The sequence below is a fragment of the Hyperolius riggenbachi genome, chromosome 3 (genome assembly GCF_040937935.1).
Source record: "Hyperolius riggenbachi isolate aHypRig1 chromosome 3, aHypRig1.pri, whole genome shotgun sequence".
Classification (NCBI taxonomy): Eukaryota; Metazoa; Chordata; class Amphibia; order Anura; family Hyperoliidae; genus Hyperolius; species Hyperolius riggenbachi.
In genome coordinates, this window is record NC_090648.1 from 429,886,887 (window position 1) to 429,907,901 (window position 21,015).

At 45.3% G+C, this 21,015-nt stretch overlaps 1 protein-coding gene across 3 annotated transcripts in view; it reads right to left on the bottom strand.

Annotated features, from left to right (window-relative positions):
• Positions 1–21,015, bottom strand: part of LOC137564162 (poly(3-hydroxybutyrate) depolymerase-like) — a 60,913-nt gene that overhangs the window by 18,337 nt on the left and 21,561 nt on the right. For 2 of the 3 annotated variants that reach the window (XM_068277632.1, XM_068277631.1), the window contains exons 2-3: positions 3,362–3,481; positions 3,029–3,226 (exon numbers count right to left, since the gene is read on the bottom strand). In XM_068277632.1, the coding sequence (XP_068133733.1) occupies positions 3,029–3,226; positions 3,362–3,481 (318 nt within the window). Of the gene's footprint in view, positions 1–3,028; positions 3,227–3,361; positions 3,482–10,265; positions 10,415–21,015 lie in introns of those variants that run through there. The other variant, XM_068277630.1, reaches the window with a different exon arrangement.

Here is a 21,015-nt window from a genome sequence, read left to right on the forward strand (position 1 = left end):
ATTGTAAGCCTTTGGGCAGGGTCCTCCTCCTTTTGCGTCCTACCTGATCATGCACCTCCATTACTGTGCACCCATGCTATGCATCTGAGTGAACCTAACTTGCCTAATCTCCATGCTCCATCCAGTGACTGACTAAGCATTACCTTGTACTCATACTGTGCTGCATGATCTGGTCTTTCTTGTATTCCTGTATTGTCATATTGCTGTATGTCACCCCTAAACATTGTCTGTAACCTAAACTAATGTCCAGCGCTGCGTAATATGTTGGCGCTTTATAAATATGATAAATAAATACATAATAAATGGATTATTCATTTACTGAGAGTTCTATGCACAGAGAGTGATACTGTGTGCTTGGCAGTTAGAAAAAGCTGTTATTTCCCACAATGCAATGAGGTTCACAGACAGCAAACTGTCAGGACCATGGTCATGACATCACACTGTGGGAGGGGTTTCACCACAGTTTCATCCATACTGACTTCCCCGATGATCTATTAGAGAATAGAGTTGGGCCGAACGGTTCGCCTGCGAACGGTTCCATGCGAACTTCAGTGGTTCGCGTTCGCGTCCCGCAGGCGAACCTTTGCGGAAGTTCGGTTCGCCCCATAATGCACATGGAGGGTCAACTTTGACCCTCTACATCACAGTCAGCAGGCCCAGTGTAGCCAATTAGGCTACACTAGCCCCTGGAGCCCCACCCCCCCTTATATAAGGCAGGCAGCGGCGGCCATTACGGTCACTCGTGTGCTGCCTGCATTAGTGAGAGTAGGGCGAGCTGCTGCAGACTGTCTCTCAGGGAAAGATTAGTTAGGCTTAACTTGTTCCTGTCTGGCTGCATACCTGTTCTGTGAACCCACCACTGCATACCTGTGCTGTGAACCCACCACTGCATACCTGTGCTGTGAACCCACCACTGCATACCTGTGCTGTGAACCCACCACTGCATACCTGTTCAGTGAACCCACCACTGCATACCTGTGCTGTGAACCTACCACTGCATACCTGTTCAGTGAACCTGCCACTGCATACCTGTTCTGTTCAGTGGACCCGCCACTGTATACCTGTTCATTGAACCCACCACTGCATACCTGTGCTGTGAACCCACCACTGCATACCTGTTCTGTGAACCCACCACTGCATACCTGTGCTGTGAACCCACCATTGCATACCTGTTCAGTGAACCTGCCACTGCATACCTGTTCTGTTCAGTGGACCCGCCACTGTATACCTGTTCATTGAACCCACCACTGCATACCTGTGCTGTGAACCCACCACTGCATACCTGTTCTGTGAACCCACCACTGCATACCTGTGCTGTGAACCCACCACTGCATACCTGTTCAGTGAACCTGCCACTGCATACCTGTTCTGTTCAGTGGACCCGCCACTGTATACCTGTTCATTGAACCCACCACTGCATACCTGTGCTGTGAACCCACCACTGCATACCTGTTCTGTGAACCCACCACTGCATACCTGTTCAGTGAACCCGCCACTGCATACCTGTTCTGTTCAGTGGACCCGCTCCAGCGATCTCATGGTGATGTCGGACATGCGGACGTTCTTTAGTCCAACGCCTCGCCGTAGCCCTTCCGGATCCACCCTCCACCAACGCCTGGAACGGCAGGTAGCCGACTACCTGGCCTTAAGTGTGGATGTAGACACTGCTGTGAACAGCGATGAGGAACCCTTGAACTACTGGGTGCGCAGGCTTGACCTGTGGCCAGAGCTGTCCCAATTTGCCATCCAACTTCTCTCCTGCCCTGCCGCAAGCGTCCTGTCAGAAAGGACCTTCAGCGCAGCTGGAGGCATTGTCACAGAGAAGAGAAGTCGCCTAAGTCACAAAAGTGTTAAGTACCTCACCTTTATCAAAATGAATGAGGCATGGATCCCGGAGGGCTGCTGCCCGCCCCAAGACTAAGTCAGTCCCCGCACACACAGCATCTCTGCCTGCACGCCGTGTGACTGGCTGCCTGGCCTGCCCCAAGAAGACTAAGTCGCTCCCAGTCCCTCCACACAGCATGTCTGCCTGCAGGCCGCTTGACTACCTTCTCCGCCACCACCAACAGGGACCGGGACTCCAGGCGGATTGCTGAATTTTTTAGGCCGCTGCTAGCAGCGGCCGCTGTAATAATTTTTCTGGTGCGTGTACATGACTGCCTAATTTTTCTGGCTGCACTGCGGGCAGCTGCAACAACAAAAGAAAAGGCATGTACATGCGCCCATTCCCCTTCGTGATCATTACCTTGCCGTGGTGAAGGGGCTTGCGTATCACAATGAAGCAATGACCGGCGCCTAGATGAGTGTCTCAGGGGGCACACCCACGATAATAAGGTCGTTGCCTCATTGTGGTCAGACCAAATTTGATCAGCTGGACAGTCACTGTTCTGTCATTCAGCTACATCAGCCAGGCGACCATATGGGCTGTAAAGCCACCAAAACCTGCACTCTCGCCATGGTGCGCACCAGTCCAGCACGGCCGTCACTACACAAACAGCTGTTTGCGGTGCGTTACACGGTGAGTTTGGTGTGTCAGTGTGAAGCAGTACCTTAATTACACTACCTGATTGATGTATACACATGCAAGATGTTTTAAAGCACTTTAGGCCTGTCATTTAGCATTCAATGTGATTTCTGCCCTTAAAACGCTGCTTTGCGTCAAATCCAGATTTTTCCCCGGGACTTTTGGCATGTATCCCACTCCGCCATGCCCCCCTCCAGGTGTTAGACCCCTTGAAACATCTTTTCCATCACTTTTGTGGCCAGCATAATTTTTTTTTTTCAAAGTTCGCATCCCCATTGAAGTCTATTGCGGTTCGCGAACTTTAACGCGAACCGAACCTTCCGCGGAAGTTCGCGAACCAGGTTCGCGAACCTAAAATCGGAGGTTCGGCCCAACTCTATTAGAGAAAAGGTAAAGATTTCTCATGGGAAAGGGGTTATCAGCTACTGATTGGGTTGAAGTTCAATCTTTGGTTAAAGTTCCTCTTTAAACGAAAACTGTTATTAAAGTGTATTTACTTCTCACCTTGTACAAGAACGCTGTCTTTTGATCCGCAAAAAATAAACACCTTACTGCGGCCAAGGTTGGACAAGGGATCAATCTGCCCTGTGTTTGCAAAAGTTACAGCATAGCTCCGCAGTGCAGCCACACTGATGGCACCAGGGACTGTCATGCAGGAGGTAGAGGCTGTCACCGAATTCCCCAAAGCACAATAATAAGGGCCTGTAAGTAGAGAGAATGAGAGTCATTAAACTGCATCTCCAACAGTTTTCAAAGACAAGGGCATCCCAGTTGGGGCACATGGACAAGGGGTACATCATGCAGTAAAATATCGACGCTGTTTTCATTTCATTTTACCTCCAGCAAATATAGCGGCGCCAGTGACCCTTCCAGAAAGGGCGATGTGGAACTGGTTGGCCATGTAAGCTCCAGAGGACAAACCAGAAACTGTCACTGAGGAATCCAAGTTGTATGATCCTGAAAATAATAATCATTATCATCATCATTATCATCATTATAATCATAATAAAGCAAACACGTTAAGGTTATTTGCATTCACATAGGATAAAATGAATGTGCTAACCAAGCCTAAAAGGAACATTAGTTCTGTAAAAAGGAGCTGTCTCCCAGTTACAGATACTTTCATTAGCTATATAAAAAAAGAAAAAAGATTGTGGTGGACATTAATAATACTTCTAATACAGTTGTCAGCTATATTCAAAATGTAATCCATTTATATCTGTTCAGGGCTGTTTCTGGGCATAGGCCATCCAACCAAAAGCCTAGGGCACCCTATAGTGTACAGGATGCAATATTTTTACCTCCTGCATTAAGGAAGTTCTAATTTAATAGTAGACCTATCCCATGTACACAACAATATGATCGCTGTGGTAATACATGGGAGATTTCCTGTCTCAGGTAATGATCATTACCTGAGACAGGAAATCTCCCATGTATTACCACAGCGATCATATTGTTGTGTACATGGGATAGGTCTACTATTGACCAAGTTTCTGGTACTTATGGTCTAGCCCTGTTTGGGCAATGTGCAATTGTTATTTTTTACCAGTACCTCCCATTCGGTAGTGTGGAAGTTCTAATTTAGGCAGATCCAGTGTGCCCTGTAGTGTAATTCTTGGCTGATACTATCCCACTCATGCTCTCCGCTCTCCATGGAGTAGATTTGATTTTGTGTATGTACAGAGGTACAAGTTGTATCTGGGGCACAATAATTAAAAAATAGACCCGTGTCTGGTGTTCAACAAATCTTGAGCCAGGTTTGGGGCAGTGTTCTGCAGTCCCTTTTTTTTTAGGATAGACTTGAAGACTCAGTGGAATAGGCATTGAATAAGGGATGATGAGTAACATGATTTCTACATATCAAAAAGTTTCTCAAACACTGTTTGCTAAAAAAAAGCCTTTAAGGACACCCGAGGTGAAAATAAACTAATGAAATAAACAATTGTATATATCCTCCTTCTCCTAAAAAAAAAAAACTTTTAAAGATATTCCACAGTTTTATTTTATATTTAAATCTACTCTTTAAGTTTTTTTTACTGTTTTACTGTTTTTGCTCAAAAACACATTCACTGAACTATGCCAGAGCTAAAATCTATGAACTACTAAACCTTTTTATCTCTTTCCTGCTCTCAGAAGCCATTTTCTGCCAGGAAAGTGTTTTATAGTTGTACCTTCTTATCAGTGAGGGTCACACTATAGTCTGACCCAGGCATGACTCAGACAGGAACTGCCACTTACATACCTAATGTTTAACTCGTTCAGGCAGAGAAAGAAAAAAAAGGAACACAGCCTAATTATTTGTGTGATAGGCACTGCTGTACATACACGTCTATCTAATCATATTGCATGTCACCTCGGGTATCCTTAAACAAAAATCCTCATAACTTATCTATATAAAATATGTAATCGGCAGACAGGGAAAGGTGACAGACATTGAGACAGACTTTTCTATACCTCTCGTGCCACGCAAAAGAACAGGATTAAAGCCGGTCGGAGACTGCTAACGGGGGATCCAGCACTGGAAGGCGGACCGTGGGAGGAAGGGGAAGGCTCTATAGGACCCAGAGTCTTCCCTCTCCTTAGGTGAGTATCTTTAACAATTGTCACTCAATGCTTAGGGTGGCTTTAAAGGGTACAGGCAAGCCGAGCAGCATGTATTGGCAATGAAGAGGGGAGGATGGTTGTTGGCACATAAGTGAGTGGCTTGCAGTGGTCAGGTAAGTACGAGCATAATGTTTAGCGATCCAGCGGTAAAGATCGGTTAACGATACAATGTGTGTCTGTCTGTGTGTGTGTGTGTGGGGGGGGGGGGGGCTCTACACACTCTAGAGGGTTACCAGACATGGAAGCGGTTTGGTGTACTGGTGTTGGCATCCGGATTCCGCTAGTATGCAGCACCGTCAGGACCCTAATTGTGATGAATGAGATGGAAGTCGGGACAGAATTCCTTGCTGGCCAGTAACTTGTTAATTAGGCAAAGGGTTTGAAAACTAGCCAGAATCCGGGTGTAATATGTCAAAGGTTGCTCTGGCTGGTCACACTTAGCTGCTAATTAAGCACCAAAAGTTCCTTTCATCACAGGAAAAGCTAAGGCAGCTTTCCCAGCGGGAGTCCAGCCAAAGCGGCACCGCTGGGGAACAGGTTTAAATGCATATGGTTTTTTAATTTTGGTCTGTTAAATGAAAACCGTGTATAGCACAGCTATGAAATTAATATAGTCTTGTTCATTAAAATCTGCCCAATGTGCTGATATAAAATTCATAACCATAACCCGTCCGGTTATTGGTGCACGACCCTTCTCAGGGACAGGACAGCCTAACGCACTCATGCAAGATGTCATATTAATCGGTATTTTCAGACAAGTATGAATCTGCTATCCACCTACATATGACATGTATAGTTTATGAGTTACAGGGTTTTACAATTTAAGCTCAAAATCCTCCTAGGAGGAGGTGGACTGTCATTACATAGTTATGCATAGTTATTTTGGTTGAAAAAAGACATACGTCCACCGAGTTCAACCAGAGAACAAAATACAACACCAGCCTGCTCCCTCACATATCCCTGTTGATCCAGAGGAAGGCGAAAAAACCCTTACAAGGCATGGTCTAATTAGCCCCAAAAGGGAAGAAAATTCCTTCCCGACTCCAGATGGCAATCAGATAAAATCAGATAAAATCCCTGGATCAACATCATTAGGCATTACCTAGTAATTGTAGCCATGCATGACTTTCAACGCAAGGAAAGTATCTAAGCCCCCTTTAAATGCAGGTATAGAGATTGCCATAACGACTTCCTGTGGCAATGCATTCCACATCTTAATCACTCTTACTGTACAGAACCCTTTGCTAAATAAATGGCTAAAACGTTTTTCCTCCATGCGCAGATCATGTCCTTTAGTCCTTTGAGAAGGCCTAGGGACAAAAAGCTCATCCGCCAAGCTATTATATTGCCCTCTGATGTATTTATACATGTTAATTAGGTCCCCTCTAAGGCGTCTTTTCTCTAGACTAAATAAACCCAGTTTATCTAACCTTTCTTGGTAAGTGAGACCTTCCATCCCACGTATCAATTTTGTTGCTCGTCTCTGCACCTGCTCTAAAATTGCAATATCTTTTTTGTAATGTGGTGCCCAGAACTGAATTCCATATTCCAGATGTGGCCTTACTAGAGAGTTAAACAGGGGCAATACTATGCTAGCATCTCAAGTTTTTATTTCCCTTTTAATGCATCCCAAAATTTTGTTAGCTTTAGCTGCAGCGGCTTGGCATTGAGTACGATTATTTAACTTGTTGTCGATGAGTACTCCTAAGTCCTTCTTCAAGTTTGATGTCCCCTACTGTATCCCATTTATTTTGTATGGTGCTAGACCATTGGTACGACCAAAATGCATGACTTTACATTTTTCAACATTGAATTTCATCTGCCATGTATGTGCCCATATAGCCATCCTATCCAGATCCAGTTGCAATATGACACTATCTTCCTGAGAGTTGATTAATTTGCACAATTTTGTATCATCTGCAAAAATAGCAACTTTGCTCACTACTGCATCTACTAGGTCATTAATAAATAAATTGAAGAGCACTGGACCAAGTACAGACCCCTGTGGGACCCCACTGTTAACAGTCTCCCATTTTGAGTATGATCCATTGACCACTACTCTTTGTTTTCTGTCCATTAGCCAGTTCCCTATCCATGCACACAGACTCTCCCCAGTCCTTGCATCCTCAACTTTTGCACCAGACTTTTATGTGGAACAGTGTCGAAGGCCTTTGCAAAGTCCAAGTATATCACATCTACAGCATTGCCAATATCCACATTAGCGTTCACTACCTCATAAAAGCTGAGCATGTTAGTCAAACAGAACCTGTCTTTAGTAAACCCATGTTGATGCTGAGAAATAAGATTATTTTCTACTATGAAGTCATGTATAGTATCTCTTAGTAACCCCTCAAATAGTTTGCATACAACTGATGTTAAGCTTACAGGTCTACAATTTCCTGGATCTGATTTTTTGCCCTTCTTAAATAATGGGAAAACGTGGGCTGTACGCCAATCCACTGGGACTCTGCCAGTTGAAAGAGAGTCACAAAAGATAAGATAAAGGGGTTTATCTATAACGGAAATTAATTCCCTTAGGACCCGAGGATGCATGCCATCCGGGCCAGGTGCCTTGTCTGTTTTTAATTTATTTAGTCTTGCCTTCACTTCTTCCTGCGTTAAGTATTTAATATTACAGTTGGAAGATTGAGACTCTTCTGCATCTGTAATTTGCAACAGTGCTGTTTCCTTTGTGAAGACAGAAGCAAAGAAAGCATTTAATAACTCTGCCTTACCTTGGTCATCCACAATTGAGTTCCCACCCTCATCCTTTAGGAGTCCTATACAGTCAACCTTTCTTTTTTTAGAGTTGATGTACTTGTAAAACTTTTTGGGGTTAGATTTGATATCCCTAGCGATTTGATTTTCAGCTTCGAGCTTTGTCTTTTTTACAATTTTTATTGCACTCCTTATAATTGCTTAGTGCAGCCTCGGTCCCCTCCTGTTTTAGGGTCATTGGTGGGTAATTCAGAGGGGGCAGGCATTGCCACACCCCCCTAAACCAGCTTCATCAAAAGCACATTGCCAGCAGGCGGACGTCAGTCCTCCAAATCCCATCTTCACGAGAGTGAACCATGTGGTTAGCGGCCATCTTGGAACTGTAACATCTGCTTGGATTACAAAATATACCTAAAGGCCTATGATTCTGAAACCAAGGACTTTGCATTTATTTTCCCAGAAGGAAATATCCCCACACAGACTGCAGTTAGGCTAAGTAAACCTTTTCACAATTATTCACTTTTATTTTAAGCTTTGTGTGTATATGTTAATTAGTGTATGTAAATGTGTGTAATGCATTTTTGTGATTAAAACGTTTAAAAATCATTTTACGGTTATGACCTGTTCCTGAACATACATAATCGTACTTACTCCTCCGAAACTGTTACCTTGTGTTCTAGAGTATCTTGTATTTATAACCCGTATGCTTGAATCGGGCACAGATAAACAGATCTGACGCCGATTCCTGCATACAGCTAAGGGTTAACTTACAGTGTTCGCAGTGTGCTAATATATTTACAGTCATGTGCTGACTCACATGTGGTGGCAAGTATTTGAGTTGTACGTGTGTGGTGAATCCTTTGGAGTCAGGACGCTCCTCTCGGCTAGTCGCTTCATAGACTGCGAATCCACGTATGGGCATCTATGCGCAAAGCGACAGCGAGACCGAGTTTCTGACTCTGAGCGATTGACCCGATCAAAGACTGGCCTGTGCGGTCTATAACACTAATGTTCTACTTTTAGCATTCAAGTGTGCACTTTAAACTTTTATCTTTCAGGTGTAAGGTGAAGACCAGTGGTTGCTATTGCTAAGGTGGTGCAGAGGTTCTGTGACAGGCAGGAGGAGGCCTCCTAACATCCCTAGAAGCGCTTCAGACCCATGTAATAAAGGGTCATATTCAAAGGGTGAGTAAATTTCAAGGTGAAAAAGAAAAACCTTTACTTACAATTTTAGGGGCTGGAAGAAGCTCCAGGTATGAGATCCAAGCTCACTGACCCAGGCCCATGTCGTGGGCTTCTACACATGTGCGGGCGTGCACAGCGATTCCACCACTAGGAACATTCCACACACTACTGCACATGCGCAAAACACTCCCAGCAGTGTAGCGTGATTGTGGCAGGCACACACACAGAAGCCCATGACCGTAGCTGGGGTCGCCAAGCTTTGGAAAGTGACAGTTGGACCCTGAAGGTGTACAGAACGTCAGCACTGAATCTCATACACTCCAAGGGGCTGGAAGAAGCCCCAGGTATGGTAAATATACCTTTTTTTTCACCTTGGAATTCCTTTTCAGTTGAGACGGTGGGTATCACTTGGACTGAGGAACCAATCCTGTCTTGGGCTGTGTGCTGGGGGTCAGGGCTGATAGAAGGACTTGTGTGGTTTTTTTTTCTGATCAGTCAGATCACTGGACTATATGAGCTGAGCACTATCTTGTACATGTTTACACTCTAAGGTTGTTCGGCCCCATCTCAGCCAAAAATAACTGAGTTGTAATAAATGTCTAAAAGCAAAGACTTAAGGAGAAGGAAGAATCTGGATCCACCAGAGGCTTCCCCTGCTGTTGTACAGTCCTCTGCCACTGCTCTGGACCATCCTTAATGGTCCCCACTCCTCTTCTGAAACTAGCATGGCCACATGTGCGCAGTAGCATGAAGCCACTTGTGCCCAAGCAGCTCTGACTTACTGCGCAGGAGTGGCTGTACTTGCGCAGGTGCAGTACAGCCATGCTCATGCCTGAAGAGGAGCAGAGCCCAGTTGTGATTACTGACAAGTCCTTGTTGGTAATCTTCTGGGGGTCCATGAGAGGCAACAGAGGATCAGAGGGCAATGTGGGAGGCCTTTCTAGGATCCAGAGGCTTCCTTCTTCTTAGGTAGTTATCCATTGTTGTACCCTCGGGTGCATTTTAAGTTATACTTTGGTGTCCTAAACTGTGGATCTCACTAGTTAAAAAACAAAACAAAACTGTAGGAGTGAAGTCTCTCTTTGTCCCTCCCAAATAACTGCAGAATTTCTGTTTTCTCTCAACTGAAGGACTTATCACAGCAGCTAAGGCAGACTCTGTTTACGTGCATAAGGTAAGTTAAGGTACAACACATAGCTACATGCAAGATGGAACAGACTGTTAAGGATCTTACCGAGCCGTGACTGGCCGCTGCAGAAGCCAACAAAGGCCAGGAGAAGAGTGAAGCGCCACATTTTCACCAGCAAGAAGAGTGACCACTGAAGAGGTGAAGTTACGTATCACCACCTGGGATTTATATACCTTCCAAACAGCACATATTAATCTGAGGTGACACACAGTACAGGTGGTCTGAGGTCCACGTGAAACATGGCACAAGTGTAACCTTGACAGGTACAAGGTAATCATTAACTTCTAGTTGCTATATTTTAAATCTGGTCCTTCAGAATGATAAAAACAAAACCGCACACAGCTAGTTATAGCCCATAGCTTGTTTATGTTTGTGTAGGAACACTTTGATGGAAATAAGCGGCAAACTCCTGCCAAGTCCATTCCAACTTTTTGACCTGGGGACAGAAATTGCATGGCTGTTCTGATGATCCACTGCCTCTAATACCTTTTCTTTTAGTGGTGGTAGGGGGAGGGGGCAGCTGGGGACAATAGCCTTGAGTGGTGACAAGTATAAATCCGTCCCGGGTGTTAAGCAACAGCACCTATACAATCAAGCAAAAGTCTAAGCAGGTTAGCATGCGTACATCAAATAAAGGCCTCTGGAAATGTGGGTGCCCAGTAATGTCGCTAGTAAAATATATAAATTATTATTAAAATATATAAAATATTAAATACCGATATTTTACTATAGCAAGCTCCCCGCCCCACACAACAACCTACCTAATGCCTAACCCCTAAAATCCCCCACACAACAACCTTTAACCACCCGCCGCAAAGACTACCTACCCAACGCTTAACCCTTAAACACAACCCCCCGCACAAACTTTCTACCCAGCACCTAACCCTTAACACCCCCCCCCCCCCCACTGAAACCGCCTACCTAATACCTAACTCCCCACCCCCACGCACAAACTACCTACCTAACGCCTTACCATTGGTGCGCTTCACGACCTCGTGATCACGAGTATCTTATAATCACGAGTCCTTTTTGCTGATCACGAGGTCGTAATCGGCATTTCTGATCGGCTCTCGATCACGAATGCACTCGTGATTGCACTCCTTACCCGACTCGTGATCACGAGTTACTCGTGTCGTGATTACTAGTCGGTATTCGTGATTAAAAAAACGCAGACTTTAGCGGTTAATAGCAAAGCCCCCTTACATGCTAGAAACACCAAATTTGCCAGATATGTTAAGAAGAACAGTGGGAACAAGAGGAAAAAACATACAGTTAATGTATTTACCCCATTTAAATGTATACTTTTTTCCTTTGAAACTTTAAAATTGATTTTCTCAAAAACTATAAGGTCTTTTTGAAAAAGAAATTTCCTCTTGTTCCCACTGTTCTTCTTAACATATCTGGCAAATTTGGTCTTTCTAGCAAGTAAGGGGACTTTGCTATTAACTGTTAAAGTCGGCCGTTTTTTAATCACGAAACACGACTCGTGATTACATGCACTTATTCGACTCAAAATCGCCCTCGAGTCAGATATTTGTTTCTATTTGTGATTTTAATCATGAGTCGAATTCGTGATCACTCTAATTCATGATTGGGGGTATCCAAGCATCACTGCGCCTTACTCTTAAACCTCCTCTCCGCACAAACCACCTACCTAATGCCTAACCCTTAAACCCCCCCCCCCCAAACTACCTACCTAATGCCTAATCACCTGTCAACCCCCCCACACCCATTTGCTGCCGCTGAACCCCAAATTCTTGGCCACCGCCATAGGCGCCTTGAGCCGTAATTTGGGTGCCTGATAAATAGCGGCAGGCGACCAAATACAGCTAAAATACATTGGCGTATGTGGCGGCCACTTGGTGTCCACTTGCCGCATGCACTTATATTTACTGCTTCTGGTTAGAACACCTTGGGCTTGATTCAGTAAACGGTGCTAACCCAGTTAGCATGCCTAAAGACTTTGGGCGTGATAACTAGGGTGCTAACTGGGTTAGCACCGTTTACTAAATTCACATCGCGCGCAAACTGCCGTGCGCAAAACTTTGTGCGCGCACAGCGCGGTGCGCGCGAAACGTCACATCGCGGTGCGACAAAAACGGTGCACCTGATGCGCCTATAAAGTCGATGCAACTTTATAGGTGCATCGGGTGCGCCGGACTTTGCACGTGATGTGAAATTATCACGCCTAAACTTTAGGCGTGATATAGGGCTTTTCACAGGCGTGCTAACACTTAGCACGGTTCACTAAATCGAGCCCCATGTCTTTCAGTGCTGAAGCATTTTATTCTTCCGTGCATACGCGTCAATGCAGACTGACAGTTGTTTTGGGGCTGCGGAGGGTTCCCTTCATCAGAATAAGTGCAGATGAACAAATTACACCATCATACGTACAAATTTAAATAAAATGGTAGTCGTTAAGACTACTCATAGCTAATGAAGAGCCCACCCCTTCATGACTATGCATACAAGTATGTAAATCAGAAAATATGAAAGATCACTGGACAGTATCATGCAATCTACGGGCAGCACGGTGGCGTAGTGGTTAGCGCTCTGACCTTTCAGCGCTGGGTCCCTGGTTTGAATCCCAGCCAGGTCACTATCTGCACGGAGTTTGTATGTTCTCCCTATGTCTGTGTGGGTTTTCTCTGGGCACTCTGGTTTCCTCCCATACCCCAAAAACCCACAGTTAAAGGAGCACTAAAGCAGCATTTTAAGGGCAGAAATCACATTGGGCTTGATTCACAAAAGAGTGCTGTTAGCACGGGTGTTTTCGCGCGAATTTTCGCACAATTAAACGGTTTCACACGCAAAATCAAATTTTCTCGCGAAATCGTTATCATTTTGCGCGCAAAACCAATTCGTGATCCCGTGCAAACGTGAAAATTCACGCGAAAACGCCCGTGCTAACAGTTATCACTCTTTTGTGAATCAAGCCCATTGAATGCTAAATTGCAGGCCTAAAGTGCTTTAAAACATCTTGCATGTGTATACATCAATCAGGGAGTGTAATTCTAATACTGCTTCACACTGACACACCAAACTTACAGTGTAACACACCGCAAACAGCTGTTTGTGTAGTGACGGCCATGCTGGACTGGTGCGCACCATGGCGAGATTGCTCTTCCTCAGTGATATCAGGTAATGTCTGACTGCCTTATCAACTTTCGATGATTCATTGTTAAAGCTTACATCTATTTTTTTTAAATTACATTTTTCTGCTGGCTGTTCAGTACCTGCAACAAGAATCTGTTATGGAGGGCAAGTCTGCCATTGTGAGTGACCATGAGTAATGGCCGGGGAATCAGAGTTCGATTCTGGTCCAGAGTGGGAGCCTGAGAACTGGCTACCACCACCACACATCCAAGTAAGGACCCATTTGCTGTATAAGTAATGTACCTGCCCTGACCGTGCTTTGCAGACCAGGCATCTGTGGTCAGATGGAACCTTGACCCAGCGCTGTGTGCCAGAGATGACACCACTTGCCTTTAACGAGAATCTGTTATGGAGGGCAAGTCTGACATTCATCCAACTGTGTGAAACTTTTGATGGTACTTTCTCAGTAGCATGGTGACCACGGGTAATGGCCGGGGAATCCTGGTTCGATTCCGGTCCAGAGTGGGAGTCTAAGAAACGGCTACCACCACCACGCATCCAAGGAAGGCAGCAGGCATGGCATGCACGTCCCGAGTTAGTGACCAAAAATAACAATACAGGAGGACTTTCTATGCCCTGCTGTATATGACACTGATCGACTTTACTACCTGTAATGAGAATCTGTTATGGAGGGCAAGTCTGCCATCCATTCAAGTGAAAGGTATGCACTGACTGCCAGGTATAAAACAATGTGCAGTCACAGATGCAGTGTTAGGTATGCAGTGACTGCAAACAGCTGTTTGTTTAGTGACGGCCGTGCTGGACTGGTGCGCACCATGACGAGAGTGCAGGTGATGGCGGCTTTCCAGCCCATATGGTCGCCGGGCTGAGGTAGCTGAATGACAGAACAGTGACTGTCCAGCTGATCAAATTTGGTCGGTCCACAATGAAGCAACAACCTTATTATCGTGGGTGTGCCCCCGCCCCCCCTCCCGAGACACTCATATAGCTGGCGGTCATTGCTTCATTGTGATACGCAAGCGCCTTCACCGTGGCAAGGTAATGATCACGAAGGGGAATTGGCACATGTGCATGCCTTTTGTTTTGTTGTTGCAGCTGCAGTGCAGCCAGAAAAATTAGGTGGGCATGTACACGCACCAGAAAAATTAATATAGCGGCCGCTGCTAGCAGCGGCCTTAAAAATTCAGAAATCCATCTGGAGTCCTGGACCCTGTTGGTGGTGGCGGAGAAGGCAGTCAAGCGGCTTGTGGGCAGAGGTGCTGTGTGGGGAACGACTTAGTCTTGGGGCTGGTAGTCACACGGTGTGCAGGCAGAGATGCTGTATGTGGGGACTGACTTAGTCTTCGGGCGGGCAGTAGCCCTCCGGGATCCATGCCTCATTCATTTTGATAAAGGTGAGATACTGAACACTTTTGTGACTTAGGCGACTTCTCTTCTCAGTGACAATGCCTCCAGCTGCGCTGAAGGTCCTTTCTGACAGGACGCTTGAGGCAGGGCAAGACAGAAGTTGGATGGCAAATTGTGACAGCTCTGGCCACAGGTCAAGCCTGCGCACCTAGTAGTCCATCACTGCTCATACTGTCGATGTTTCTTTCTCTACAATTGTTCAAGAAAGCGCACGGCCATGGAGTCAGGGTTCGATTGCGGTCTGGAGTTGGAGCCTGAGAAACGGCTACTACCACACATCCAAGGCAGCAGGCATGGCATGCACGTCCCGAGGTAGTGACCAAAAATAACAATACAGGAGGACTTTCTAGGCCCTGCTGTATATGAAACTGATCAACTTTACTACCTGTAACAAGAATCTGTTATGAAGGGGAAGTCTGCCATCCATTCAAGTGAAAGGAAAGCACTGACTGCCAGGTATAATACAATGTGCAGTCACAGATGCAGTGAAAGGTATGCAGTGACTGGTTTAACAATACAATGTGCAGCTGTCACACAGGTGCAGTTAACAGGTATGCTCGGAGTGGTATATTACATAGCGTGTGGTCACACAGGTACTGTGAACAATTATGCAATGACTGGTATTACAAATGTGCACCTGTGACACACACACACACACACACACACACACACACACACACACACACACACACACACACACAGGTACCGGACAGGCACAGTGACACTGCGTGCGCTCACGTAGGTAGGTGGGTGCACTGAAGTGAACAACAGGTAGTAGGTATATGCAGTGATGGGTATTACAATGTGCACCTGTCACACACACACAGGTACCGAACAGGCACAGTGATACTTTGTGCGCTCACGTAGGTAAGTGGGTGCACTGAAGTGAACAACAGATAGTAGGTATATGCAGTGATGTGTATTACAATGTGCACCTGTCATACACAGGTACCGGACAGGCACAGTGACACTGCATGCGCTCACGTAGGTAGGTGGGTGCACTGAAGTGAACAACAGGTAGTAGGTAGGTATATGCAGTGATGGGTATTACAATGTGCACCTGTCACACACACACAGGTACTGGACAGAGAAAAGGAAGACCGAGAGCCCAATATAGTGTAGTATGTTGTATAAATAGAGAAAAATGTTAAAAGTAAGTATTATACTTACAAACCTGGGTTGCTCTAAGGCAACCACTGTATACGCAGGTGGGGAGATTAAGCCTGACCCCACTCAGGACTAAGATGTCGCTCTCTGTAGATAGAAGAAAAGAGGGTATATCACCCTTCCACCAAGGGTGGACAACTTGATGTGCAAAGGATACAGAGGCGCCAGTAGGATAAAACAAGATAAAAGGTTTAAAACGGTTTAGGTGGCGGTGGTGGACCGTCCACACACAAACAGACCAAAATCGCTGTTGATTGTAGAAAAAAATAACAATTTATTCACATACTCCTACATAAAAGTGCAACGCGTTTCACGGGCAAACATCCCGCTTCATCAGGCAGTAAACGAACGGAGTATCTCACAGCTCTGAGTATATTGAAAGCTTGGCACCTCTGTACTGGACAGGCACAGTGACACTGCGTGCGCTCATGTAGGTAGGTGGGTGCACTGAAGTGAACAACAGGTAGTAGGTATGTGCAGTGATGGGTATTACAATGTGCACCTATCACACACACACAGGTACCGTACCGGACAAGCACAGTGACACTGCGTGCGCTCACGTAGGTAGGTGGGTGCACTGAAGTGAACAACAGGTAGTAGGTATATGTAGTGATGGGTATTACAATGTGCACCTGTCACACACACACAGGTACCGAACAGGCACAGTGACACTTTGTGCGCTCACGTAGGTAAGTGGGTGCACTGAAATGAACAACAGATAGTAGGTATATGCAGTGATGGGTATTACAATGTGCACCTGTCACACACACAGGTACCGGACAGGCACAGTGACACTGCGTGCGCTCACGTAGGTAGGTGGGTGCACTGAAGTGAACAACAGGTAGTAGGTATATGCAGTGATGGGTATTACAATGTGCACCTGTCACACACACACAGGTACCAGACAGGCACAGTGACACTGCGTGCGCTCACGTAGGTAGGTGGGTGCACTGAAGTGAACAACAGGCAGTAGGTATATGCAGTGATGGGTATTACAATGTGCACCTGTCACACACACACAGGTACCAGACAGGCACAGTGACACTGCGTGCGCTCACGTAGGTAGGTGGGTGCACTGAAGTGAACAACAGGTAGTAGGTATATGCAGTGATGGGTATTACAATGTGCACCTGTCACACACACACAGGTACCAGACAGGCACAGTGACACTGCGTGCGCTCACGTAGGTAGGTGGGTGTACTGAAGTGAACAACAGGTAAGTAGGTAGGTATATGCAGTGATGGGTATTACAATGTGCACCTGGCACACACTCAGGTAGTCACTAAATGTGCTGGGCCTGGCCGTGGCACACACTGTAGGAATTACCAAGGCTGTCTATGCAACACAAGTGTCAGTGGGCCACACAAAAAAAAAAAAAAGATCACAAGAACAAGATTAGCTCTCAAAAGAGCTGTTGAGGGGTGCTTTTTTTTTAACAATCAGCAAGGAGCAAGCTAAGAAGCCTACAAGAGCCTAACTAAGCTTTCCCTATGAGAGTCTGCAGAAGCTTTCCCTTCTCTAATTAATGCAGGCACACTGTGATGTTGAGGGTCAAAGTTGACCCTCATGATGCACTATGAGGACGAACTGAACTTCCGGAAAAGTTTGCAGTTCTCCGCGATCGCGAACCCCGGAAGTCCACCGGGAACCGTTCACCGGCCAACCGTTCGGGCCATCTATATATATAAATACGAAATAATAATAATCTAAGTTCAGCACTAAAGACATGCCTCAATTCACGGAGTTTTATCAAACACTTTATCAAACGTTTGATAAACGTTTGATAAATTACCTCATGGGTAAAATCTAATTTTGAATTCACTAAGGTGTTATATATTTATCGAATGTTTTACCGATAAAACGTTCAACAAATATATAACACCTTAGTGAGCTTTTACCCATGAGGTAAATTATCAAACGTTTGATAAACTGTTTGATAAACGTTTGATAATGCTCCGTGAATTGAGGCCCTGGTGTGCTAACCTCCTTTGGACTTTTGCTTGATTGTATGAGTGACTTTGCTTAGCACTCCGGTTATACACCCAACATTTGGTAAGGTGTGCCACTCCGAACTACACACATGACTGTTGATACTTAACTTCAGTAGTAAGCACCCCCAAAGTATCTGTGGTCTGATTACGCCCGACTCTACATGTGGACGCAATTCTGTTAGCTGAAAGAGTGAATATATCACTGCTCCTTACCATGACAAGTGGATGAACGACATTTTAACTGCTGCACCTGGAATCTATCAAATGGAGAACACAGATGAGAGTGAACCTACTTTCAGCTACACACCTGAAGAGACTGAAAGTATTCTGTTTCAGGGATGGTCGTAGTCAGCCAACTTCGCTACGCTGGAAATACGCGTAGTTTTACGCGTAGTTTTACGTTTCGACAAACTACGGCTTCAAAAACAAATATTCGCTTCGTATGCATTTCGTAGAATACACGGTAAAATACGCAATTACGCGTAGTGCGAAGCGTAGTGTATGCGGATACTTATGCCCGTATGCAGAAAATTGTACGCATTAATTTCTTTAGAAATGCATATACTGGGAACCCTTCTATGCGTACATTCCTCTTTCCAATGCGTAAATTTGTATGCATACAATCGCATGCGGAAAATTAGACGCAAGTAACGCATTCGTAGTTCACTACGCAATACCCATGTTAACTACGCATAGGGCCGTAAGCTACGCGTAAATTCGTAAGCGTAGGTTTGAAACTTCGCCTATGAACTATGATGCGTAGATGCGAACTACCATGCGTAAATTCGCACTGGCGTAGTTTCTGCTCATCCCTGTTCTGTTTCCAGCTGAACAGATAATGCAGCACATTACCTCCTGAGCGGTATGGACGAGCTCAGCTCGTCCATCACCGCCGGAGGCTGCCGCTCAGGCCCTGCTGGGCCGATTTTCCTCAAATAAAAAGCAGCACATGCAGCCGGCACTTTGCCAGCCGCGTGTGCTGCCTGATCGCCGCGGCTCTGCGGCGATCTGCCGCAAGCAGCGGCGAAAGAGGGTCCCCCCAGCCGCCCGAGCCCTGCGCAGCCGGACCAATCAGTTCCGGCCAGTGCTAAGGGCTGGATCGGAGGCGGCTGACGTCCATGACGTCACTCCGCTCGTCGCCATGGCGACGAGGAAAGCCAAACAAGGAAGGCTGCTCATTGCAGCCTTCCTTGTTACTTATGCTTGCCGGAGGCGATCAGAAGAACGCCTCCGGAGCGCCCTCTAGTGGGCTTTCATGCAGCCAACTTTCAGTTGGCTGCATGAAATAGATTTTTTTTTATAAAAAAAAAAACCCTCCCGCAGCCTCCCTGGCGATCTCAATAGAACGCCGGGGAGGTTAAAGATCTACTCCTTGTACTCCTTCAACTACATGCTCAAAGTGATTGAGGAGGCAAAGGTATTGCTGTTGCAAGTCAAAAAAGAGATTTTAACCATATAAACCAAATTACAGGTATTCTTGAATGCCAAAACCAAGTTATCAGAATAACTAGGGGTGCTGGACTTTGATAGTGACAAACACAAAACATCAACTCAACAAGAGAAGCAAAGTACATTCAGACAGGTCTGTCAAGACCACCAAGAAGGCAGAATATATTTGTGGAATGTGGGTGCATCTGGTAAGAGAAGGGGACCACCACCAAGGTACAACAGACCCAAACCAAAGAAATGCCTCAAACCTATCCCCAATCCAGACAGGGAGGTTTATACAGTACAGCAAATCCCTCATCTGAAAGTGACACCCCAAACTTTCTGGGTTTTCAAGGGGGCAAAGGAGGAAATTATTCAGGAGGGGCCATCGCAGATAGAGATCATGCACAACCACAATGTCCAAACTTGAGGAGCATGAACCAACCAGTCATAAATCTTAGCAAAAATACTGTTAATGACCATGGCTGTCCTATCTAAAGGGCTCTCATTTTGTCCAACATCTAAATTTGAACGATTCAAGTTTGAAATTGGCATGTTTCGCTACAAAGAATTATGAAGCTTAAACAATTATTCTACAACAAGCCAGTCACGGATAAAACAAAACAACCATCCAGATTCAAGGTAAAAGGAACATTTGTCCCTCATGGAATCTTTTCTAGCACTGATAGCTATGTCAAAACCATCAAATACGAGGTGCTGAAAAACAGTGACAAGGTAACATGTATACCCAGCCTAACCAGGAAAGAAAGATGAGCAATCAATACATTAAAATATAATTAATAAACAGTAATCAGCGAACAGGCAAGGGTGATGCAATTGTGAGTTTGGACTATATTAACTACAAGGTTGGAATGCATGAGATGCTTTCAGATCGGTCAAACTACACACAAATTCAAGGAGACCCTAAACCCAACATTATGAAATAATTGAGGGATCTATTGACCCCAGGCCTTTACAATGATTAGATAACAGAAAAAGAAATGGATTTTGTTCTCCTAAAACATCCACAGAAACCAGTATTATATGGGTTGCCCAAAATCCATGAAGGAGTTCCACCATTGAAATACCAGCATACCAGGATATCAGCAACATGCCCCTGTGCATGGACATGGGTTCCCTGTACCTCAATCCTGAATGAGGCTGGCACTTTTTCCTCAAACAAAGTAACACATTTTTGCCCACTGAATTTATATTAGTGGGACTAGAATTAGTTCTTGCAGTAAACTGTTTCTGCTTAGAACAGGTGATACACAATCAATGCTGGGGAACTGCGATGGGCAACTTGGCTGCCCCAGCCTTTGCTAACATGTTTGTGGGCTATCTGGATCTGTGTGTTCAGGTCGCAGATATACCTTGCCCATGTGATCATGTTGGCAAAGCACATTGATGACATGTTTGTCATATGGAGGAGCTGTAAGAATCCATTGACCATTGAATCCAGTTGTATTCAGGGGTAAAATGTTTAACCCTGAAATCCCTGATCAATTTGTTTCTTTCCTAGATGTGATGGTCTGGCTACCACAGTGTACAGGAAACCGACAGATCACAATATGCAGTTACAATACAAAACCACACACTCTACACATTTGATGAATGGTTTGCCAGTCTTTTAATTTCTAAAGATCTGTACATCTTCTAATGTACATCAAAAGTATTTCCTGAAC